This window comes from Elephas maximus, chromosome 8, assembly GCF_024166365.1.
Source record: "Elephas maximus indicus isolate mEleMax1 chromosome 8, mEleMax1 primary haplotype, whole genome shotgun sequence".
Classification (NCBI taxonomy): domain Eukaryota; kingdom Metazoa; phylum Chordata; class Mammalia; order Proboscidea; family Elephantidae; genus Elephas; species Elephas maximus.
This window is the reverse complement of record NC_064826.1, coordinates 76,313,231-76,337,974: the sequence shown is the minus strand read 5'-3', so window position 1 is coordinate 76,337,974 and position 24,744 is coordinate 76,313,231. Positions and strand designations below refer to the sequence as shown.

The 24,744-nt window shown below is 37.4% G+C and overlaps 1 protein-coding gene across 1 annotated transcript in view; it reads left to right on the top strand.

Moving 5' to 3' along the window:
* The first annotated feature begins 318 nt into the window (after positions 1 to 318).
* Positions 319 to 24,744, top strand: part of AGMO (alkylglycerol monooxygenase) — a 386,087-nt gene continuing 361,661 nt past the window's right edge. Inside the window, exons 1-3 of the mRNA XM_049893554.1 lie at positions 319 to 583; positions 2,041 to 2,171; positions 13,484 to 13,635. Coding sequence (XP_049749511.1) covers positions 458 to 583; positions 2,041 to 2,171; positions 13,484 to 13,635 — 409 coding nt within the window. The 5' untranslated portion in view covers positions 319 to 457. The remainder of the gene's footprint in view (positions 584 to 2,040; positions 2,172 to 13,483; positions 13,636 to 24,744) is intronic.

The following is a 24,744-nucleotide window of genomic DNA, read 5'->3' as shown; positions in this document are numbered from 1 at the left end:
AGAGAAAAAGACGAATTTCCCTCACTTTACTTGACTCTTGAGCTTCCACGCACTTTTTCAGAGTGAAATTTTACCTGTGTTATCATGTTTTCTTTTTTCCTTTTTGCAAGGCGGTATTATTTTTCCCTCTTTTCCTTTTCTTTTCTTTTTTAAAGTCATATATTGCTTTAGCTACAATCAAACTGCACTGTTGGGACATACCTGGGTCCACCCCACATGCCTGCTGCTGGGACAGCGACCGCCCACTGAACTCTGAACTAACTGGTTCTTGATCCTGTATTTTCCTGTCTAGCTACACTAATCTGCTGTTGGCCCAGCTCTTTATGGAACTTTGTTTCTAGCTGTTCTCTGACAAAGGGCTTGTTCTGTGCTGCACATCTTGTTCTCTTTGTTCTGCCTCTGGCTACAACCACTGAATCACAAATATTCTCCAGCTGGGAATCAGACAAGGGCAGAAATGAGGAGCCCTGGAGCCCAACAGGATGTTTCGGTTTCTCAGGGAGTCCGCATGATGTTTTACATGATGAAGCCCAATGAAACGTCATTCCAAACCTTAGAAGAGGTGCCTGATTACATAAAAAAGGTGAGACTACCTGGAAAGAAGCTACTCTTTCTCTTACCGTAATAAGAAGTAAGTAAAACAAATCCTGGGGTTCTGTTCACTTTCATTCTTCAAATTGCTAAATTCCTGGACCCTTTGGCATTGTAAATTTACCTACTGGTATCCCAATGTCAAATGGTTATACCGCATTGGTAAGCTTTATAAAAATTTTTGTTTTTCAAAAGACAAATGTGTACAGCACCTCAGGATAAACAATTTCCTTTTTAATTTAGTAGAGTGTTTCTGCAGAATGAAGGATCCTGGCTGCCTGAGTCCAGCTCTGACTGCCTAAGTTGGAACTTGAACCAAGTTTTCTCTGAAATTCTGAAGTGTGCAGAGGCACTTTTCACTTCTGCCTCCTGGCTATGATTGGAAGTGGAAATATCCAGAATTAGAACTTGAATACTGAAGTTCTCCACCCTGTCAAAGCTGTTCCACAGCACTGACTAGTTTAGGCCAGAAATAGAAAAAAAAAATTAAATCAGAGAAAGTGTTCTTGGGAGTTCATTTTAGAGAACTTCAAAACTCCAGATCAGTCTCCAAACGAGTGAAATGCATATCCTTCTTAGAATTTGAGATTGTTCCTTCTTTTGCTTTTCTTAAGAAAATAATAATAATAATAAGAGATACAGTATTCATATCTTTATAAGTCATTATTATTCATATTGAAACAACAAAATTTGATGCTGTGTCATTAATACACATTAATACACTTACATTTGCAACCAGGGCTTCAAACTCCGGCTGAGAATTTGCATTTCTAACAAGCTCCCTGCTGATAATTTGCAAGTCCACCCCAGATAGGCTGAATCCGAATCCACATTTTAGCAAGATCCCCAGGTGATTCTTATGTGTAACTTCCCAGGAAATTGTTAGAAATTTAAAACAAGGTTCAAGCTGAATAAGTAAAGCATGACTGGTATTTAAAACACACATTTGAAATTGCCTTATTCTCTGAAATACTCTGAGGGAAATTATTTGTTGTTACAGCTTAAATTTCATCATCAAGTGTAATTTGGGTACTTCTAATATGAAAAACTAGAATTGTATGCATCCGTAAGAAAGCCTTTTGAAACAGGTTCACATTAGTCATATGTAGATGACAGACTTCTGACCGTTTAAAAAATTTTGTTTTTAGTTCTAACTTGGAACATGTCCTCCCTAATCCTATTAATTTCTCAGACAATTATCATGGTTACATCCATGGTTACATTTTATTTTCATATTTGATAACATGATTGGAGCACACGTTAACGTCTATACAAAACAATATGACTTCTTTTCCCGTAGGGAAGAGATGATCCCTGGGACAGGTGTACACCATCTCCTCCTATCTGATTTCACTCTGGGCTTCCCACTTCTGGAATGACTAATCAGGAAAGGTGGAAGAATTTCATACCAAGCAGGATAGCATCTCTTCTTTGCAATTTCCTTTCCAGGCGACTCCATTTTTCATTTGCTTGATGCTACTTGAATTGATTGTCAGCTGGATTCGCAAAGGGAAGCCACCAGGTCGTCTGGATGATGCATTAACATCTTTGTCTGCTGGTGTTCTATCTCGGCTTCCAAGGTGAATTAGACGGTTAGCAGCACTGAGTGAATAAACTGAAGTTCTCCAAAGATGAAAGAAAAACAAACAAAAAAAAAACTCATTGCATCAGGAATTAGTCTGTTTGCACGTATATTCTCAAATAATTCAGTTCCTATCTTTATTTAAAATTTTAATTTTTTGTTCACCATAGACTTTTGTATTCACTTTTAAAAATAATGCCCTAAGTTTTATTTATTCTGATTACCAAGTTTATTGACAGCTCCTTAAATTTTCTGCTCAATTGCTGTATCCTAGTCCCAGCCCTGAGTTGCAATCAGTTATCTGTTTGAAAGTTTAGTTTGTCTCAGCTAAAGTCACATAGAATAGCAATCTCGAGTGCAACCTCTCCTCAGTGCAGGTCACACAAATGTCGAGATTACTACAATGGTCTCCTAATTTGTGTCCTCGTCTCTAGCCCGACCCCATTTTCAGCTAAACATTTCTGTAACGTGAATCTGGTAAAAACCCTTCACCAGTTCCATATTACCCTGAGAATAATGTACAAGTTGCACATCTACAGAGGTTTTCACCTCTGCTTTGACTCTGCTTTCTCTTCTCATCTTTTGTAATTTTTGTACAATCCATACTCTACTGCATGTCATTCCCCAGATGCCACATGGGCTTTCTTCTGCCTGGAAATCCATCCACGTGGCCAACTTTGATTCATTTCTTAGGTCCAAGCACAGACATCACACTCTTCAGCAAGCCTTATCTGTCCTCTGCACCCTGTGTAGGCACCATTTCTCTATACTTTCACAGAATCTGGTGTTGCCCTAGATACAACAAGTGTCACGTGATATTATGCTCATCTTCCTCTAGCTTGTGTGCAACTTGAGAGGAAGAGGTTTGCTGTATTCATAGTTTTATTTCTTGTGCCTAAAATTGTGTCTGATACATGGTAGATGCTCAAAAAATAAACAAAACCATATAATATTTTTAGAGTGTTATGTTGATGATAAAATTGGATGATAAGGAAACTAAATAATAAAACTCATTGCCGTTGAGTCAATTCTGACTCATAGTGACCCTGTAGGACAGAGGAGAACCACCCCATAGGGTTTCCAAGGCTATAATCTTTATGGAGGCAGACTGGCACATCTTTCTTCCATGGAGTGTCTGGTGTGTTCAAACCACGGAATTTTTGGTTGACAGCCAAGCATTGAACCACTGTGCAACCAGGGCTCCTTAACCAAATAATAGTAAACAATAAATGATCTCCCTATTTTTGGAAAGTGTAAATTAAAATATGGGTAGATGACAGACCAATGAATGGAAGGTATCATCAGTACATGAAGATTTACCAAAGAGGCAGAGGATGAGGGAAGATTTCCTTAGAAGCCTGTGCCTTGCGTCCTTGTTTAATGTTCTTATTACAACTTTCCTCCCATTGCTTCTTTTACTGTTTTAAGAGCTTTATTTCTGACGAGTGCTCAGTGCCTTGGAATGTTTCTATGAACCACCCAGTGGGAACCAAGGTGGATTTTTAAAAATGGAATTAAAACAAAGATATATGAGAAAAGGTAAAATAATTGCATATAAATGTGTAAAAACAGTTTACCTAAAAAAGTAAACCTTAAAGTAAACTCTCTCTCATAAATGTTACTATGAAAAAGGCAGGGTATGAGGTATGCAATAAGTAATAATAACTCTCTGAAAAACTACTTGTATGTTTGCATGTTGTAGTCATAATCAGTTGTTAGTTGCTGTCAAGCTAATTCTCACTCATGGCTTCGCCATGTGTGCACAACAGAACTGTGCTACATAGTGTTTTCAGTACTGTGACCTTTCAGAAGCAGATCTCCAGGCTTGTCTTTTGAGTCTTTTCTGGGTGAGCTCAAAACGCCAATGTTCAGGCTAGTAGTTGAGCGCTTAACTGTTTGCATCATCCGGGTATTCCACAGAGGATAATAATACTTCAAGTTATTTGCAGTTAATTCTCAGGTTAAACTAAATAAGAATTTAAAATAATGTACGATTTCCTTTATTCCGTGTCTCCATTGAACAAAACAACAAATGCATTCGGCATACTCCAGGGCTATGTAGATTTGGTTTTTGAAAAATACCCGTTGATTACTGTGCTTTATTCTGAGAAAGTTAAGTGTATAGGTTTATAGAAATTGCAACGATCGACGAACTGTGAAAATAAATCAATAACCAAGAGGTACCCTTCAGGTGCAGTTATGGGTCACAAATTTTGCTGAGTTAGAATGAATTTATTATAGCTCAGGGAGACAGAAAGTTGAGTGAATGCTTCAGCCTTTCTTTTACTTTTTCAAATTTGACTTTGGTTACAAGTAAATTTTTTTTTCTCTTATAATATTGTAACTACTGGAAATACAAACTGTATCCCTAATACAATATTTTTGCTCAGCAGTGTGATCAAAAAGGTATAAGGTTTTACCAGGACAAACAATAATCAAATATATGTTTCCGCAAAAATAAAAACGAGAGGAGAGAGAGAGAGAAAGAGGGAAAGAGAAGCCAAAACAAACCAATCCTTCAGGGAGAGTACATGCAGTTCTTTTCCTTCACAACCCACTACCCACAACACTCCTTAAGCTAACACAAACTGTTAACTCTGGTGCCCGATGAGAGAAAGGTAAAAGGTTATGAACTTGAATTTGGAGGCTATTTGTCTGTAGTTGTATTTTGAACGAAAACAGCAGCTGGCCCTTTTTTTTCTTGTAGGCATGAACAGTGGTTCACATATGAAATCTGTCCATTTTGCAAAAGATTTTATGTCTGGAAGATCTCAGTAAAGAAAATTTCTGAAAATGAAATTTTGAAATATCCTCGTATGTATCATTACTATTTAAAAACAAAAGAAAACCAGAGCACAAGCAGAGAGGGAAAGCTGATCCTTTGGATGCACTCAACTCAGTCTCCTCACAACAAGAACAGAAAAGGGAAATCTGACTGAAACGCTTACAGCAATATTTCAGTTGAAGCCCAGCATCAAGGGGAAGCCTCATGCAAATCATTAACAGCTGAGGGTTAGATTAACACGGCATTGATCGCATCCTCTCCGAGGGACTAATTTCATTTTCTACACTAGCATCAGGGGCTTGCCACTTCCTTAAAATATATGAATGCAGAAAAAATGGCAGCATCCCTTTGGTGAATCTGTTTGTTAAGAATTACACTTTGGATAATAATTCTATATAGGCCTGTGGCCTCTAAGAAAAGAAGTTGTGGAAATCAAAGTGAAACCCTGAACATATTTTTCCACTTCGCCATTCGTGTTATGGGAATGCTGGAAGCATACTCTGAGGAAAAACAAGGCTTATTTGGGGATCTCCATTTCATTGTTACAGAAAATTTGAAGCATCTGAAACAGTGGTAGTATGCTTACCCTTGGGATAAGAAAGATACATTCTGAATCTTTTAAAATCTGAATGTCAGGGGAAAATATTAATCATGGAGCAGATTATATCTTGTTTACAAGGCTGTAGGACAGACTATGAGGTGTAATACAAATCCATATGTCCGAAGAATCTGATTCTGGGCAGGCCTGCATCTCTTTAACTCTTCAGAAATCAGTAGGCAGCCTTTCTAGTCAGAACCTAGTCTTGAAGTTAAAAACAAAAAGTTAGAGCCATATTTCTAGTTCCTGAAATTAAACATGTATCATATGCAGTTATTTTGTCTGCCTATTTTTTTTTATCAATTACTTGCGTATGTGACTATAAAGAATTAAACTCGATTTATCAAAATTTTTACTAAATCTATGTTTTCAAAAAAATCTTTCTAAAACTTGTGAAATATACTGTTACTGACTTACATGTGAAAAATAATCACATCTTTTTTTTCCCTGCTTGTTTAAGCGGAACTCAATTTCCAATCGTTCATTAGAAATCCCGGACCTCAATTTGTTACTTCCTTCCAATGTTTCTGCTTCCATAAATTGCATCCTCCCTAGAGAAGTTTTATTCCCGATATAAATATCTACAGTAGGTTTGTTTTTAATGGGTTCATTTATTCTGTTGAAACAGCAGATTATAAATCAAATTGCAGTAGGTTGTAGGGATAAGTAGGCAAATTTTCAAATAAGTTGGGGACACTGCTTTTAACGCATTTGGGTCACTGCCAGTTTTTACTACAGAGCTAGCTCTGCAAGTCTTGCCCTTACATATGCATAGTTTTACAGGCCATGTCTGCCATGGAATTTTCCATTCTTGACAAGAATGTTTCAATTCATTGAAAAAAAAATTTATTTAAAAAGGAGGAAATTAAATTTCTTTGAAATACTTTTGACTCCTGAGGGTGAGGCTGGAAAGTAAAGGAAAACTGTGTACTGAGTTTTTATACTCTGCTTTTAGCATCAGAGGCAATACTGCTGGTGGCAACATCAGACTTCTAACAAACGAGTGCGTGTCCTGTTGGATGATGACTTCAATAATCAGTTATTCATTGTCTAAATTAAGTAAATGAATTTATGTAATGTTAAAATGATATCTTATTATTTACATTAATGCTTTTTTTTCCCCACTAACATAGAAAGTTATTAAAACGTCCCAAGTGAGGAAAATAAAATTTAAGAACATGTTGGTTTGTTGATTATTTTTGCTAGGAAGAATGCCCCATTTTCTATTAACTTCTGCCTTAGAAGACTGTCTTGGCTATTAATTGTGTAACTTCAGGAACTGCTATTAGGCAAACTTTCCCTAACCAAAGCAAGTTTTCTGGTGCTTATTGGCCTAGACATGTGTGCGTATTCAATGAGTTCATTTTTCTGCCAAATAAGAATAATACAATTTTTTTTGTTCCAAATCTACAACACTTGTTTTTAAAAGTGTATGATTTTATGGTCGATGTAAAAAGAAATTACACACACTAAGTGATTGTTTCATAAACGTAAGGACAGTTTTCACAGGAAGAAATGGCGGTGCAAATTCCATGTTTGCAGAAGGTAGAGGCTGCATTATGGATCTCGTTGTTACTGAGAAAAAAACCAATATTCCACTAGATGGAGCAAAGGGGCAGCAACTTCGCAGATGGGCAGTGTTAAGTCCCTGGGCCAGGCTTAAGAGATTTTGAAATAAATAACAAAATCTCTGAGAAAAATCAGTATGTAGAACACAAAAAAACCCATTTATTTATAACTTTCTGAGATTTTAAAAAAGGTGGTGATAATGATCTGACTTAAAAAATTGCTTTTCTTTCTGGATTAAAGACAAAAGTATTAGAAATAAAAACAAGTCTGATTTATCTTCCTCAGTTTTGCATGGTCTGGCCTCATTAGATCCTACACGAAGCCATGACAGTGAAGAAATAGAATAAGTTGGCAGATTTCTGTGAATACCACACACATAATTTTACCAATTCAGTTGCTGTGAAATTTTATCATTTTGCAATGAGAGCTTTCACTTTCTTTCTCAAAATGACTAATTGGAGAGCTAGATAATTTTAGAGTTCTCTCAGCCAAATGCTGTCATATCTTAAGTTAGCCCCAAGATACTGAAAAGTTAAATGATGTACCTAATGTCACATATCCACTCTTGGTGATAGGTAAATCAGCTTTGTAATTCTCAATTCCCAAATAATATTTATTCCTATTTATTGACTTTTTTTATCTTAACACTATATATGAACTATAAAATTTGAGGTTCAGTACTACAGTAGCAGTTTAGTACCTTAGCAGCTTTTTACAGTAACCAAACGTTGACAGGACAAATTTCTAATGTGTTCTGAAGAAAGCGTTATACAAATATGTAAGGAATCACCTCACCTAGTTAGAGAAATAGCTTTCATTTGCTAAAAGATATGCTTCAGGCCCAAGAGAAAACTGCTATTTGGGGGAACTCATGAAGAAAACGGAAACGCTGGTGGCGTAGTGGTTACGTGTTATGGCTGCTAACCAAAAGGTTGGCAGTTCAAATCCACCAGGTGTTCCTTGGAAACTCTACGGGGCAGTTCTACAGTGTCCTATAGGGTCGCTCTGAGTGGGAATCAACTCAACTGCAATGGGTTTGTTTTCTTTTTTGTTTTATGAAGAAAATACAACAATGGGAGGAAAGCCTCTATGTGCATAGGTTGTTGATTAGAGGATTGTATTGTCTCCTTGTATATAGATCATTTCCCTTGTCTTGCATTCAAACTTAATAACTGAAAGGGATCTGGTATTTGGTAATTCCAAGCTCCCTCGAAATCCAATATTCCATTTCCATGTGATAACGAAGTTCACTATTACAATATGTAGTATATATTTCTCTTCCCACAGGATGGGGTTTAGAGACTTGAAGTTTGAATTCCAGAGGGCAGAGTCATATGCTGGGGCGGGGGTGGGGATGGGGGCAAAGGCATTGGGACGAGAAAAGGGAAGGATCTTTGGTTTATGATTCTAGGTCTGGTGGGAACATTTTTGAAAATGTAGGTGCTATTTCCTGCAATCAAGGGCTTTCCAGAGCTTGATCGCCATTTCCCAGCTGTATCACTTTGGTGAATTGTTTTTAGTTGTGGCTTTTTTTCTTTCTATGGCTTTTTTTTTTTTTTAAACATTTATAGTGGAAGAGGATCATGTTCATCTTGCTGATAGAAAGCAGGGAATATAACTCCCACAGCTTCTCCCCACCTTCTCTTTGCTTTGAGGAAAGTTTGTCTTTGTGCTAAAGTGTGAAAAAAAAGCCTTGACTGTACTATGTCAGGCATATTTGAGCTAGATTTGTGTCAACCTTAGTAAGTCAGTTGACAGAATAATAAATTGGGTGTCTGCTCAAGATCTGGCACCTGAACAGGAAATAAAAAAGTATTTCAATTTCAAGCAGGGTCTCGTTGTTTTACGAACGGAGGTTTTTTTTTTTTTTTTTTTGGAAACTTCTTTTATTGAAGTTTTAGCATCTTAATGCCTATTTCAAATAGAACTGACAAGGAAGATAGCAACTTAAAATATGTGTATACTGAACTGTTGGTACTTTTAAGAGGCAGGTGATTATGCTTACCATATTCACTGATTTATCCTCAGTGTTGCGAGTGTTGTCTGGCCTGTAATCGAAAACTAAACCCACTGCGGTCAAGTTGATTCCAACTCATAGCAACCCTAAGGGACAGAGTGGAAGTGCCCCATAGGGTTTCCAAGGCTGTAAATCTTTACGGAAGCAAAGTGCCAAATCTTTCCCCCTCATCTGCTGGTGGGCTCTAACCACCAACATTTTGGTTAGCAGCCAAGCACTTTAACCACTGTGACACCAGGGCTCCTTTGTCCGGCAGCTAGTAGGCTCTTAACGTGAATTTGTTGAATGATTGAACGAATCCATGAATGCATCTGCTTTCACACCATGAACAAATGCTTACATTAGAAGCTATAGAATATTTCAAGTTTTCGTTGGATTTTCTAAATTTTAATTTTTCTTTGTGGATCAGATTTTTTAGAGCAGTGGTTCTCAACTAGGATCAAAGTCCACTCCCTCCCCTCCCCTCATCCTTCCTCAATAGACATTTTGCATGAGTTGTAATCGACTGGACAGCAACGGGTTTTTTTTTTTTTTTGAGATAATTTTGTTGTCGCAACTGGAATAGGCATTGGTGCTACTGGTATATCTAGTAGATGGATGCTGTTAGACATTCTGGAATGCATAGAACAGCCCCTTACTGCAAAGGGTCATCTGGTCTACAATAGCAATGATGTTGAGGAGCCCTGGTCTAAATATGTAAAAGCTGACAGCCAAGGTAACAAGCTGTAAAATAAAATCTATTCCGTCCCCCTATTTTGACAAATACATTGGTGTGGTGGTTAAGGGCTATGATTGCTAACCAAAAGGTTGGCAGTTTGAATCTATCAGCCACTCCTTGGAAACCCTATGGGGGAGTAGTACTCTGTCCTATACGGTCACTATGAGTCAATCAACTCAGCAGCGATGGGTTTGGTTTGGTTTTTTTTTTTTTGGATCTTGATAACAACTTGGAAGGCAGGTTTTACATTCCAAGTTCTTGGATTCCTTGTAATTCCAGGACAGTGTAGGAGCCTGTAAAAATGGCTTGAGGTTGATGTCTGACCTCTAGCTTCACAAGGGCATTGGAAAATCAACAGCCCAAGGCTGATTCCTATGAGGCTGAGGTCAGACAAGCTTCCTTTCTGTCATCTTTACCAACTCTGACACCAACTGTTTCTCCCACAGCAGTCTCTACTGGGTTCGATAATTCATTGCAAGGGCCACACAGAACTTACAGACCATACTCCTGATTATGGGCTTTATTAGGGAAGTAACAGGTTACAATTCAGGCTCAGGAATGCTCAGGATAAAGTTCTTCCATCAGGACAGCCTCTTCCCAGCCATGCTCACAGGCACACCTCTCGCTGGTCCTAGGCCTCTCCCCAGAAGCACTTGGCTTTCTGTCTCCGTGGGCCAGGAAGCCCACCACACTGTCGCCTGCTGCTGAGTCTCTGCTGCTGTGTCTTTCCTGCAACCACTTCTCACTGTCTTCAAGGTTACAGCTTGCTCTCTCTCTTTTTCTCCGTCTCTTGCTTCCAGGAGCTTCTCAGCGTAGGGATCCTGGGTCCAAAGGACTTGCTCTCTGCTCCTGGCTGTTTTTCCTTTGTGTTGGTAGGATCGTCTGTGTTCTGGAATTGGCTCTCTTTTAAGGGAAAACGACCAATCCCTTTGGTGGGCCACAATTACCCTACTACCCAATCACCTGGGTGGGAATTACAAGACCATGGCTGGAAAGGGCACACAAAAGCAATCAATAGCACAGAAGAGCACCAGCCCATGGCCTGTCCTCCCATGAGGGACCTCACATATGTGTGGGGACATCATAGACTGCTTGTCTAAGCTCTGTCTACGTGTCTAAAAACAGCCATACTTGCCCACCTTGTCAGGCCTAATAGTTTGCACACCTGTAGAGATCTGACCTCAGGAGAACCAGACTAGGAAGGAGGCTTACACAGGCTCTGAAGTGAAGTTCAAACGTGCTATGGCACTGGATTCTGAGGTACCCAGAGCATTGCCTAGGTTGTGGCAGCGGTCTTGGGTGGGCACTTCTTTGGCCTCAAGACTTGCCCTTAGGGCGTGGCAGGCAGAACTACTCCTTCTAGCCATGTAATCTCGAATTGAAAATTGAGTTTAACGTGGCAAGTTGAAGTCTGTGAAAATATAAGCATTTGTTATTTATTGTTATTTGCATTAATGGTGTTGTAAAGTAGTTTAGTCTTTTAATTTAAACAATAATTTGAAGCATTCACTGTATAAGAGGTTCTTTAAAGTTTCATAATTAAATCTGAGAGAGGAGTAATATTAAAGGCCCAAATTTCTTGAAGATCCAGTAGCATGCTAATTCATAGGCACTGACCTGGTAATGGGAAATGCTATTATCATGATGAATTTTAATGATATACTAATTTGAGCTGCTTCTTCAACTTTTACCTGAAATTAGAATATTTAACTATTTCCTGTTTTCATCCACAAATTTATTGGTGGTTTATGAATAAATCTTTATGAGGTAGAATGATCAATTCATTTTACATTTTAATAATAAATACAGAAGAAAAAGTCAACTCAATCAAATTTACAAAAGTGAAAAAAGAATGATTGAGTTTTAATGTTGATCATAGAATATTTAAAAGAAAAATAGACTTTATAACATTGAATTATATTATATATAAGTCTGAAAGTCCCTGAAATAAGAATTTTAAGAGGTTTGATAAAACAGACAACAAGATATATTCTAGGGTCTAGTTATTTTTTTTAAATAATCACTTATTTTAACTAGGTTTGTATACTGTATTTTTAGGAGAAAATTATACATTTACATCTGGAAAGCTCTAGTTTATATTTTCTATAAGAAATATTGAAATGCTAAGAGAACCTGAAATGTGGTCTTTAGTTTAATTTCTTAAAAAACATTAAAGGTGTGTGTGTCTATGTGTCTGTGTGTATATAACTGAGCACCTCTCGGATTCTTGTCCACCTCTCGGATTCTTGTTCTATCCTATCAGCCAATTGAAATAAGACAAACACCAGTTGCAAGGGAAACAGAAAGTGGCAAGTTTATTATCTGTGCAGATAAGGAGCAACTCAGGGTCTAGTGACCAGAAGATCACACGCTACCCAAGCTGGGGATTTGAGGATCTTTTATGGGGAGACTGGTTCTGAGTTTTACACCTCAGTCCCCCTTTAGCCTGCCCATTCTTAGAATTCCCCTCCCCTGTCCAAGTTTGGGAGTCCAGTTGCCGAGTCATCTTGGGCTGGATATACTGGTGGACCTCTCGTTCCAGAATGGGCTTCGGGTAAAACAGTGGGCTGGCAAATATGCTCCCCTCCAGAGGAGGGAGGTTCCTAGGTCAGGTTCTATGCAGGCTTGGGTAGCCGGCTGGAGCTGGTTCTCAAGGTGCAGCCTTCTGGCCTGAAAAATGTTACTAAGAAAATGTTGCCTAGAGCATATCAGCTGTTAGTCAGGAAGATAAGGGAGTTAATGGACCTTGCACAACAACTCTAACTCATCCTGGGATGCCTCTCAGAAGCCTTTAGCTGTAGTTTCATGTGGGTGTGTGTGCGTGCATATGAAAAAGTGCGGGAGGGGGAGAGAGGAGAGTTAGAAACAACTTTAATCTGAAAGCAATTTTAAGGGATTAATAAATTTTAAGGCAAATTTTCAATCCCCTTTAAAAATATGCTACCAATAGTTTTCCACCTTTTCTATGTCCTTCCTCAAGTGGCCTTATAGTGTTCTTCATTAAGATTTAGAAATGACAATCATAGAAACTGAGCCTCTTAAGCCCAGTAGAATTAAGAACACAAAAAGCTAACATCCATGTGCCTATGAAATTGAAGGAAACATCATGTGAATCATTTCAATACCAAGGAAATTGAGCAGGATGAAATAAAATAGAGGAGAGAAATTGTTTCTTCTTCTTTTTTTGCATATGCATAGATTCATTTTAAAACACTGTCTAAAATTTGGTATAATCCTTGTGTCTTAGTTATCCGGTGCTGTTACAACAGAAATACCACAAGTGGATGGCTTTAACAAACAGAAATGTATTTTCTCACAGTTTAGGAGGCTAGAAGTCTGAATTCAGGGTGTGGGCTTTGGAGGAGGGTTCTTGTCTCTTCTGAACTTCTGCTTCTGAGCAATCTTCACGTGGTTTGGCATCTTTCTTTACTAATCTCTGCTTCTTAGCTTGCTTGTTTAATCTCTCTTATATCTCAAAAGAGATTGACTGAACATACACCCTACACTAATCTTGCCTCATTAACATGACAAAGACAACCCATTCAGGTTAGGAATTACAGCACACATTTCTGGGGAGCACAGTTCAATCCATAACACCTTGTTCCTGAATTTTATTTTTCTAGTTTGCTTTTCAGGAGTATTGAACTGACCAGTTACATTTATATCTGGGAGAGCTACAGAATCTTCAGCTTGCCTTGGGATTCTCCATGGACTTGGTATTTGACCTTCTTAGCAGTTGACTTTGGCTACTACTGGTTCCATCGCATGGCCCATGGTAAGTTGCAAATCAAGGCTTTAATGATAATTTATGTTGAACTGTGTTTGGCACATAGTAGGTGGTCAGTGAATTTTTGTTGACTGCATTAATAAGTGAATAAAATAAAAGTAATGAAAGCTTACTTTGAAATTTGAGTGGAAACAATTTGAACTCTCTTTTGAAAATGAAGAAATGATTGAAGGTACTTATTTATACCTCTTATATCAAATTTATGAAAAGGCAAAGTTGTGAAAATGATGGATGTAACATTATTTTAAACTCTATTGCACTGCCTTATTCTTATCATGACATGCTTGGTAGAGTCTACACTTTCACACAATAGCAAACTACGTATGAGAATTATCAAGCGTCACTCAGAAGAACCCTGTAAGAGTATGGATTCCTAGGTAATGTGTGTATGGTGCAATTGAGATCCTTTATGTGGCCTTTTGCCTTGATTCTTTGGAAAAACAGCTTGGAAGATTTTTCGCTTAAGCCCTGAGGACATTGTTACCTTTGTCTCTGTTCTTTGCAGATAACTTGGGAGTCTCCCAGGTTGCTTTCTTCCCCAGCAGGTTGTTACTTTTGCCCAGAGGAAGAACTAGTTTCTGTCAGCAGAAAATGTTACTTTTGTACAAGACCTGAGTTAATTGACATGTCATGGGTAATTCAGGATTGGCTGAACTCTGGTGTGATCAAGGAGATTCTGCCTTATAGCTGATGGGGACTGGTATAAATGTTGTTATAAGGTGCCATCAAGTTGGTTCAGACTCATAGCAACCCCATGTACTACAGAACAAAACACTGCCTCGTCCTGTGCCAGCCTCACGATCATTGCTATGTTGAGCCCATTGTTGCAGTCACTGTATCATTCCATCTCATTGAGGGTCTTCCTATTCTTTGCTGACCCTCTACTTTACCAAGCATGATGTCCTTCTCCAGGGACTGGTCCCTCCTGATAACATTTCTGAAGTATGCGAGATGTAATCTAGCCATCCTCGCTTCTAAGGGGCATTCTGGCTATATTTCCAAGACAGATTTGTTTGTTCTTCTGGCAATTCATGGTATATTCCCCACCAACAGCATAATTCAAAGGCATCAATTCTTCTTCAGTCTTCCTTACTCATTGTCCAGCTTTCACATGCATATGAGGTTATAGAAAATACCATGGTTTGGGTCAGGCGCACCTTAGTCCTCAAAGTGACTTTTTTAATAACACTTTAAAAAGGTGTCTTGCAGCATATTAGCCTAATGCTGCTTCCATTGGGTGTTGATTGTGGATTCAAGTAAAATGAAATCCTTGCCAACTTCAATCTTTTCTCCATTTATCATGATATTGTTGGTCTAGTTGTGAGGACTTTTATTTTCGTTATGTTGAGGTGTAATCCATACTGAAGACTATAGTCTTTGATTTTCATCAGTAAGTACTTCAAGCCCATTTCACTTTCAGCAAGCAAGATTGTGTCATGTGCATATCACAGGTTTTTAATCAGTCTTCTTCCAATCCTGATGCTGTTTTCTGCTTCTTCATTTAGTCCAGATTCTCTGACTGTTTGCTCAGTGTACAGATTGAATAAGTATGGTGAAAGGCACACGCCTCTCCTGACCTTAAACCACACAGTACCCCTTGTTCTGTTCAAACAACTGCCTCTTGGTCTATGTACAGGTTCCATGTGAGCGCAATTAAGTGTTCTGGAATCACGTTCTTCACAATGTTATCCATAATTTGTTATGATCCACACAGTTGAATGCCTTTGCATAGTCAATAACACACAGGTAAAGATGTTTCTGGTTTTCTTTGCTTTCAGCCAACATCCCTCTGACAGCAGCAATGATATCTCTGGTGTGTGTAGAGGGCTGAAATGCAAGGTTTTTAAGGCCTCCTGGTTGACAGAAGCAAGGAGGGTAACATATCCTTTGTGACATGGTGGCCCCTTCCCTGCCTGGTAAAAGATGCTGTAACTGAGAGAGCTGCAAGCTAAGACCTGGGCTAGCAGAGAAACAGAGCCACATGAGAGCAGGGTGGTCCCGAAGTTGCTACACTGGCTATGAACTGGACCATTTAGCAAAGGAGAGGCTGATAGCAACAGAGAAGCCCAACAGTAGAGAGATCTGATGGCAGATGCCTGACTGTGGAGAGCTGCTGCCAGGTGAGCAGCAGCTGTGAGAGCTGAGTGAACTGCTACACTGGATGTGAACCAGGCCTGTTGGCAGCAGAGAGGCCTAGGGCAGAGAGCTGAAGGTGGAGAGGCTTGTTGGCAAGAGGCCCAATGGCAAAGAGTAAATGAGAAAGCTGAGCAGAGCAGAGCTCAGAGCTGCTGTACTGGATATGAGTTAGTCCATTTAGTGTCAGAGGGGCCGACAACAGAAAGAACCAATGGCAAAGAGGCCTGACTGTGGGGAACAGCTGAGAGAGTGGAGTGAGCTGCTATACTGGCTGTGAGGTATGTCAGTTAATGGTGGAGAGGCCATCAGGAAAGAGGCCAATGATGCATAGCCTGAAGGCAGAGCACCCAACGGCAGAGAGACCCAATGGCAGAGAGGACTGACGGTGGAGAGCTGCTGCCAGAAGAGCAGCAACTGAAAGAGCTGAGCGGGCTGCTACACTGCCTATTAGCTGGGCCAGTTAGTGACAGAGAGGTCAATGGTAGAAAGGCCTGACATCAAAAAGCAGCTGGAAGAGCTGAGCAGACTGCTACATTGCCTATGAACTGAGTCAATTAGCAGCGGAGAGGCTGACAGTGGAGTGGCCGACAATGGGGAGTCTGAGAGTAGAGAGGCCTACATGGTAGAGAGGGCAGCCACCCAGCACAGAAGCCAAGTCGGGGCACCAGCCTGGGAGAGAAGGCAGTTGCCCAGCAGAGTAGTCATGCCCACTGATCAGTAGAGGAGCGCAGTGGCACTGGCTAAGAAAAGTCTTAGAGCTGTTCAGTGGAGAGCTTATCAGTTCCATGAGCCTTTTTGCTCTGAGAGTTGTCCTGGTCAAAAGCTGTCCTGCACTGAAGAAAGGAGGGATATGCTCTCCACTTTGGACACCCTTCTAGACCTTGCCTATGGGCTTCCTGACACTGATACCAAGTTGTTCCTGTTACTTCCAAGTTGATTCTGATCCTGCATTGTATCCTATTACTTCCCTAATAAACGATATAATTATGACTATGGTCTGTGAGTTCTGTGTGGGCATTGCAATGAATTATCAAACCCTGAAGAGTAGAGTGCCATGGGTGGGGCAGCTGGTGTTAGAAGTAATGGAGAAGTGGGAAGGCAGAGATATACCTGATCTCCACCTGATCTCCACCTCATAGAAACCAATGTTATGCTGATCCTGATTCTTCTACCTCACGAATTTAGACAATTTATCATGCTTTATTACAGTGTGTTGTAATACGTAACTTGATTCAATTTCTTGGCAGTACATCCATATTGCACAGGAAAATGAAATCAGCTAGGCACTAATCATAATGCAATTCAGTGTTACCATAGTCATTAAAAATTTCTCATCTAATTCAAAGACCTCTTAAAAAAAAAAAAAGCCCTCTTACTGCTCTGGTTTATTGAATTTGCTTTTTTGGGATTCTTGTCTGTACCTTCCAAAGAAATGTTTTGGAAAGGGAAAAGGAAGAGCAAGAAATGGCTCTTAAACCTCTGTAGGGATAAGTAAGGGTTGGAGAACTAAGGTGAACAAGTGGTCTTTGAGGAGGAATAAGGCATGCAAAGAATTCTGAAGGATTATTTGGGAACATATTAGTTTTGAACGGATACTGAAGAGTGGAACTCAGGATTTCAGTAGGCAGTTGATTTGAATGTGTGGGAGAGAAGGAAGGATAAGAAAGAAACCAGGAATAGTAATAAAATATAGATGAGAGATGGAAAGGACAAGAGACTTGAGATCAGGGTGAATAAGTGAGCTGTGTGTGTAGGAGTATTTATAACCAAATATCCTCCCCATGCAAGGATGAAAGAAGTAGGAGTAGAGTCAACAAATGTTATGCTTAAGGCTGCTAAACTTTAAATATAGCATTATTTTTGATAAGCACTTTAAACCTGTGCATTCATTGAAACTATGAGAAGTGTTAATTCATTAAAACAATTTCAGGTGAATATGTAAGCTAGAAGAAAAATTATTTTGTCCTTGCCTTTGAAAATAATAGGTCAGTTCATGAAATCATTTTCTTGAATATGCTGCAAGAGGATACCTTCCAACTGAGAGTGATTAAGAATAAAATATGGCCTAGTAGTAAACTATTTGTATATCATTTAAAACTGGTAGTTTTCTTCCTAAAATAAATTCTTTGACAATCTTCCTCATTTTCTATGCAATAAATGGGTAGCACAGAAAGTGTACACATTTTATTGCTTAGTTTTAGGAACCTCTAATAACACACTAGGAAACCCTGGTGGTGTAGTCATTAAGTGCTACGGCTGCTAACCAAGAGGTCAGCAGTTCGAATCCACCAGGCGCTCCTTGGAAACTCTATGGGGCAGTTCTACTTTGTCCTATAGGGTCGCTATGAGTTGGAATCGACTCAACGGCAGTGGGTTTGTTTTTTGTTTGTTTAATAGCACACTGTACTGTAGAGATATTGTTTATTTGTGAAATCTAAAATTTGCTTCATCTCTGAAAGCCCATTATGATAGGAAACAAAGTACCAGAAAATATATTACCAAATACAGAACTTTAAATATGTTGGTTGTAAGTGCTCTCAGTTAGGAATAGCAATCAAATGAAATATTAAAGGCACAAAATCAAGGTTTTTGAAAGTTTACTTCAGTAGAAACTTCTGAGTCAAATTCCATGAAGGACATGGACGTTAAAAAAAATGAAAACCTGGAAATACATATACTACCTTTAGGGTATGATGGCTAATCATAAATTCAAAGACTTTTGACTCGTGATAGAAAGCTAGTAAGAAAAAAAAATGCACTATGTAGTTCAATGTGTTGATTTTAAGAATGACAGTCAATATTTAAATTTAAACGTAATTAATAATAATGTAAAACATTAAATCTGGAAATACACAGATATAAGAAAAACTTATCAAATTTCTTGAGCTTCTTGGATTAAAAAAAGATTACTAAGCCTAAATTGGCTACTGTATTTTTATCCAAATAATGTGAGCCTTCTACGTTTGTTTGCCAGCCGTGCCCTATCCCCTGCGAGGTATTTTCATAAGTGTGCTATGTTAATTTTTTTACGTCAACATGTAAAAAAAAGAATTTGCATAGCCGAAGTTGGCAAACATAGAAGGTATGTGTTATTTGTATAAAAATACGGTAATTGATGAAATTTATTAAATGTAAAACTTTCAATAGTTCTAAAACCTAAATGACCATCTTAGAATATAGGAAGTAATAATATAGTATATATTTTAAATCTTGTGTTTAAGAGGTATTTGAAACTGAATTTGTTCTTTATATTAGATCCCCTTTTAACTTGGAACATTGAGAAAGAAATTTCTAATTTTTATAACTTACACGAAAACTAAGGTAGCACAGTAGTTTCTATAGAGTGCTTTGAAGGCTTTAGAATGGAGTGTAGAATAATAAAATTAAATGATCTTATTTAAAAAATATTTAGTGATGGTATTCTTATTGGGTCTTTAAGTGTGACGTCACCTGTACTTGTAGTTTCTCACTTCCTCCCATGACATCTCACCTTCTCCTCACCTTTGGAGCAGCTATCATTTAGACTTATGCGAAGGAAGCCTTGGCATTCTTATCAACTTGTCTATGACTTCCAGTTCATCTTCATGACTTCTTACCAAAAAACTTGGCGCCTATGTCAACCATCTTTATCTGAGTTCATTCTCTTTATTGCCATTCAAAAATACTGGTGATCCCATAACTAATATTAACCAATTGTTCATAGAAGCCCTTGAAATGTATATATGGTCAAGTGTCACCATGATTTCTCCTCAAGGAGCTCCTTTTGAGGAAGTCTTTCTTCTGGAAATAATTTATTCTTATCATTGGTTGCTGCAGTCAACTTTAAAGCAATAGTCCAAACTTCCTTTGCATTTCTTGGATTCCAGGTGTAGATTATGTATAAAAAGCACATTCAAAAGAAAGATTATGACCATCGTGAAGGATTTGCAAGTATAAATGCATTGAATTAGTTATCAAAAAGAGACATCATACACTTGATAATGAAGACTAAGAATGACCAGGAATCTCTATCAGCCTATTTTTGAGCCTTGATCCTACATTGTAGAAATATTTCCAGGAACTATTTTCAGGACTAATTTGGAGAATTTGAAGAATAGCTTGACATTGGTAATACTGTCCAGGAATTAAAAAAGCTGTGCAGTGAGTAACCAAAATTAATCTGAAAAACAGAGATAGAGTGAAAGTTAATGAGCCGTCATTGATTTATGACTGTACTTGTGGGCAGAGAATATGCTTTGTCTTTCTTGATGCGTTATTTTTCTTCTAGTCCTAGAATGTAGTACACATGCCTATTATATAGCAGAAAGAGCACTGGAGTTTGAGTCATGAGATGTAGGTATGCATCCCTGTGCAACCTTTTATCACGCACAAACCAAACCAAACCCATTGCCATTGAGTGGATTCTGACTCGTAGTGACCTTATAAGACAGAGTAGAACTGCCCCATAAGGTTTCCATGGCTGTAAATCTTTATGGAAGTAGGCTGCCACATCTTTCTCTTGAGGAGTGGCTGGTGGGTTCAAATCGTCAACTTTTCAGTTAGCAGCCAAGTGCTTAACCACTGTACCGCCAGGGCTCCTGCTACATACATACCCTTGGGACTAACCTTTCTGAGGTAGATTTTATCCACTTCCTAGTTTTGTGAAGAAGTTAAAATGAAAAATGCCTTTGAAAGTGCAGGAACCGAGTAAACATTTATTTCATAAGTGAATGAATAAATAAGCCAGCTAAGAGAGCATGATGGAGGTTATGTGAAGGAGCCTTTGGCAGGCTGTTTTTCAGGCTTGCACTCACATGAATAATACACTAACGATCTTTTCCTTAATAGTTGCCAACTGTAATAAAATCAAAAGGTGTTTTTCTTTTAAAATTGTTTATTTTCCTCAAGTGAACGTCGTATTACTTGAAGCTTTTTGTAAATCAAGCTTATCCATGCTTCATTTAATTTAAATTCTTGAATACTTTTTATATAGCTCTTTTTTAAAATATTGAAGACATTTGAAAGAAAACAAAATCCTCCTGAATTTGTATATTTTATCTACATTTTAAAGTTTATTTTGTTGTCTTTTTAGCCTAATTAAATATTTGATTTGCCAAAAATGCCTTTTTAGCTCAGAGATTGAAATTGCTTTTCCAGAACCTAGAAAATGACTTGAAAAAAATTACTAAAACAGATTTTTTCACTTTTTTTTTTACTCTAATAGGATTTTGGCCATGATCTTAAAGCATGAAGCCTCATTTACCTATACATCTTAGAATCTGGAAGAAAAAACTATATACATATATATGTCTAAAATTACATTTTGTGTCATTGACATAACTATATCTATATAGATACACATAGTTTTTTTCCTCCCAATTAATGAATCTTGATGGTTAAAAAAAACCCCAAACTGTATATCACAACCAAATACAGCTGTGCAGCATCATTTTTTAGAACACATTTCAATGCCAGCTCTGTGCTTTGGAGCTCTTGAAACATGGAAGAAGACATGTTCTCTATGTGATGTGCTTATGCTGTGAGTTAAACAAACAATTCAGATGAGATCTAGTAAAATCCACTGGATTCAAAGGTGGTAGTTAAATCAACAAGAAACATTATTTCATTAGTATTAGGTTTCATCAGTAGTGATCTTTTTTTTTCTTTATAAATATATTCATACAGTGGGATGGATATTCATTATGAAGAATTTGATGGGCTCTAACATGGTGATAATGTTGCTAAGGAAAGAAGTTAGCTCTAAGTAAGAGGACAAAGTGAACTGTACATAAAACACAAAGCCAAAGTATGGAGTAGAAAACAAAGAAGAACGTACATGAGGCTAAGTAGAGGATATTTGAGCAGAGGCAGTTATATGTACATCATATTTATAGCAAAGATCTGTAAAACAATTTTTTGAAATATTACCAAAACGGATTAATGCAGGTTTTCATATAATTAAGAATCATGAAATGACGAGATAATGGCTAAATAGGAATATTAAGTTACTTTTATACCTTAACTTTATTTTTCTAACTAAACAAATGTCATAACAAACCACAAAAACAAACAGGGATATGAAAAAGGATAGATACAATTCTTGAAGTCAAGAGATTGGTAAATATATTAGGAGAATGGAGATGAATAAGCATACCTGTACCCACTGCCATCAGGTCAATTCCGACTCATAGCTACAGTATAGGACTGACCTCCAGAATAAGCATTAAAAAAAAAAAGAAAACAGCATTGCCGTCAAGCTGATTCTGACTCATAGTGACCCTATAGGACAGAGTAGAACTACCCCATAGAGTTTGCAAGGAGCGCCTGGTAGATTCAAACTGCCCGCTTCCTGGTTAGCAGCCATAGCTGTTAACCACTATGCCACCACGGTTTCTAGAATAAGCATAGTTCAGTTGAAAGAAATACACAACTTCGATGTAACAGGAGCTCCTTGGAATGGCAATACATATGACTTAGATCTTAAATACTCATTATTTTCTTAATGACTCTAAATGCATACTTATTGTATACACAGATCAGAAACCCAATTGGAAGAACTTGAAAAGTTGTGGCAAAAGCTTGTAGGTGAAGCATGACCACTGAATTTCACTAAAGTTCAAATGTTTGATGTTTTAAAGGTAATAAAACATAATTTTGCCATTTTTCAAATCCTAAAGGATTCCAGATTTTGAATTTTTTTCTCTGGAATCAGGTATAGTAAAATAAAATATTTGTGAGTATATTATGGTCAACCAAGTGCCAGACCTTCCTCTTTTGTTAGGTATTGAAAGCCTATAATTTTAGGAAATACCATTAATAATGACTAACATTTGTTGAGTTCTTACTTTATGTTTCTAAGTGCTTCTTAAACATTATCATCTTTAATTCAAGCAAACAAGTGATGAAGGTATGATTTATATCACATCCATTTTACAAAAGAGGAAACTGAGGCAGAGAGTTTAAGTAATTTGCCCAAATCTAAGAGCTGGAAAATGCTGGAGTCTGGAAATTTTGACACAAGATCACTGAGCTCAGAGCCCATGGGCTCTACCACTTGTCTTTCATCTCAATATTAAAGTTTTGAATTAAATGCAGCATATACTAATATTAACATCTACCCAATTTATTTATCTGTATTACATCATGTTGAGATACAAATTCACAAATACTTTTGTAGGAAAAAAGTTAAATTGAGTGATTTGGTGGCTAAGGTGTCCAAAAAAATTACCAGAAAATTAAGGTTTAAGCTATATTAAGAAACACCAAATGTGACTCTCCCTCATCCTTTTGCCATGTACCACTGCACTTATATTGTAGTCCTCTCTGGCCTAGACCACAGTGTTCGCTGGCTGATGGCCTGGGGCAGTGATGCTCTATTCTGGCTGCACGTTAGAATCTCCGGGAAGGCTTTTAAGAAATAGCGATGCTTAAGCTATTATCTGAACCAGTTAAATTAGAATATCTGAGGCTGGAACTTTAAACCAAAAGTATCCCCTGAAGTGTGCTTAAAACCAAACAATAGTTTAATTAACTAGGTAAACATTTTTGTAGTTTCACTTTATTCTTTCCGCATGTCTTAAAACTTTGGCAAGTACACAAACATATACACATGTACATATATATACACTGCAAACATATATAAATAAATAAAACAAGCATTTACATGCATATATAAACAAAACATAAGTATATATATAAAATTAGGTATATAAGTGTATATATAGATAGTTAAATATGCTTATATTTAAATATATATAGTTAGTTTTATATGTGTTTAGATATAGTTATATAGTTAACTATATAAATAGTTAACTGTATATATAGTTAAATATAAAAAAATTTTTATATGTATAGTTAAGTGTATCATTAAAAAATTTTTTTTATCATTAAGCATATATAAAACATATAGTTACATATATATCATTAGGTCAAGTTTCTTAATCATGGTATTCTTATCTCCTATTTGTTGTCTTTTTTTCTATTACTGAGAGAGATGTGTGAAACTCTTGCACTGTGATTGTAATATTTTTAACTTCTGTTGTGATTCTGTCAAGATCAACATTACATATCTTGAGGCTGTGCTATTAGATGTCTACCCCTTCAAAATCATTACAGTTTCTTGATGAACTCACATTAGTAAGTGTGAGGTCCTTATCTTTCAAAGTGCAGGTCTTCCTCACTGACTTTCAAACTCCTTTCTTCCTGTATTCAAATTGTATTTACTTTGTGAAAAAAAAAAAGTTTCTCGTTTCATATATGCATGGACAGTCAATGTCTGTTCTTTTTATGAAGGCTCTTATTCTTTATAGAAGCAATGATGCTGGGCCACATGCCCCTCACCCTCTTATCCCCCTTTCTCCAGAGCCAGAAGGAATTCGGACTGCTTATTTTTATACTTACTGAGATCCTGGGGAAAAAGGTAAAGAAGAGTTTATAAAACCTGGACAAAAGAAGGATGTAACCTTTTCAGTTCTCCCAAGGGCTGAATCTCAGCTGAAATAAGTGACAGTTTTTGAACATACAGAAGGAAATAATGAGCTGGGCTAAATATCCAGATGTGTGTTCACCAAATGTATCAGGTTACATTATAAAAGACAAGGAATGCAATGCTTGTATCTTTAGAGAGGAAGTCGTAAACAGTAAACTCATAATTCAGCTATCTACTGTAACCTGATTTTTTAAAGATATTTATAGAAACAAGTACTTTTTCATCTTTTTAAACCATTTGCTGGTGCTTTAAATAATTCTTACATATGCAAAACCAGTTCAACAAAGATCATTAATTGATTTATATCGAATGGAGATTTAGAGTATGATAATTCTTGCTTTTTCATCTTTAATATCTGACTGAACATTTTTGATACATTTATTTTATCCGAAAGTGGAAATGGATTTTAAAAAAAAATCTGTACTTACCTGTATCTGAACTGTTCTTGTTCTTCTTTCTTACATAACATTAAACAGCCTCATGCTAAGGAAAAC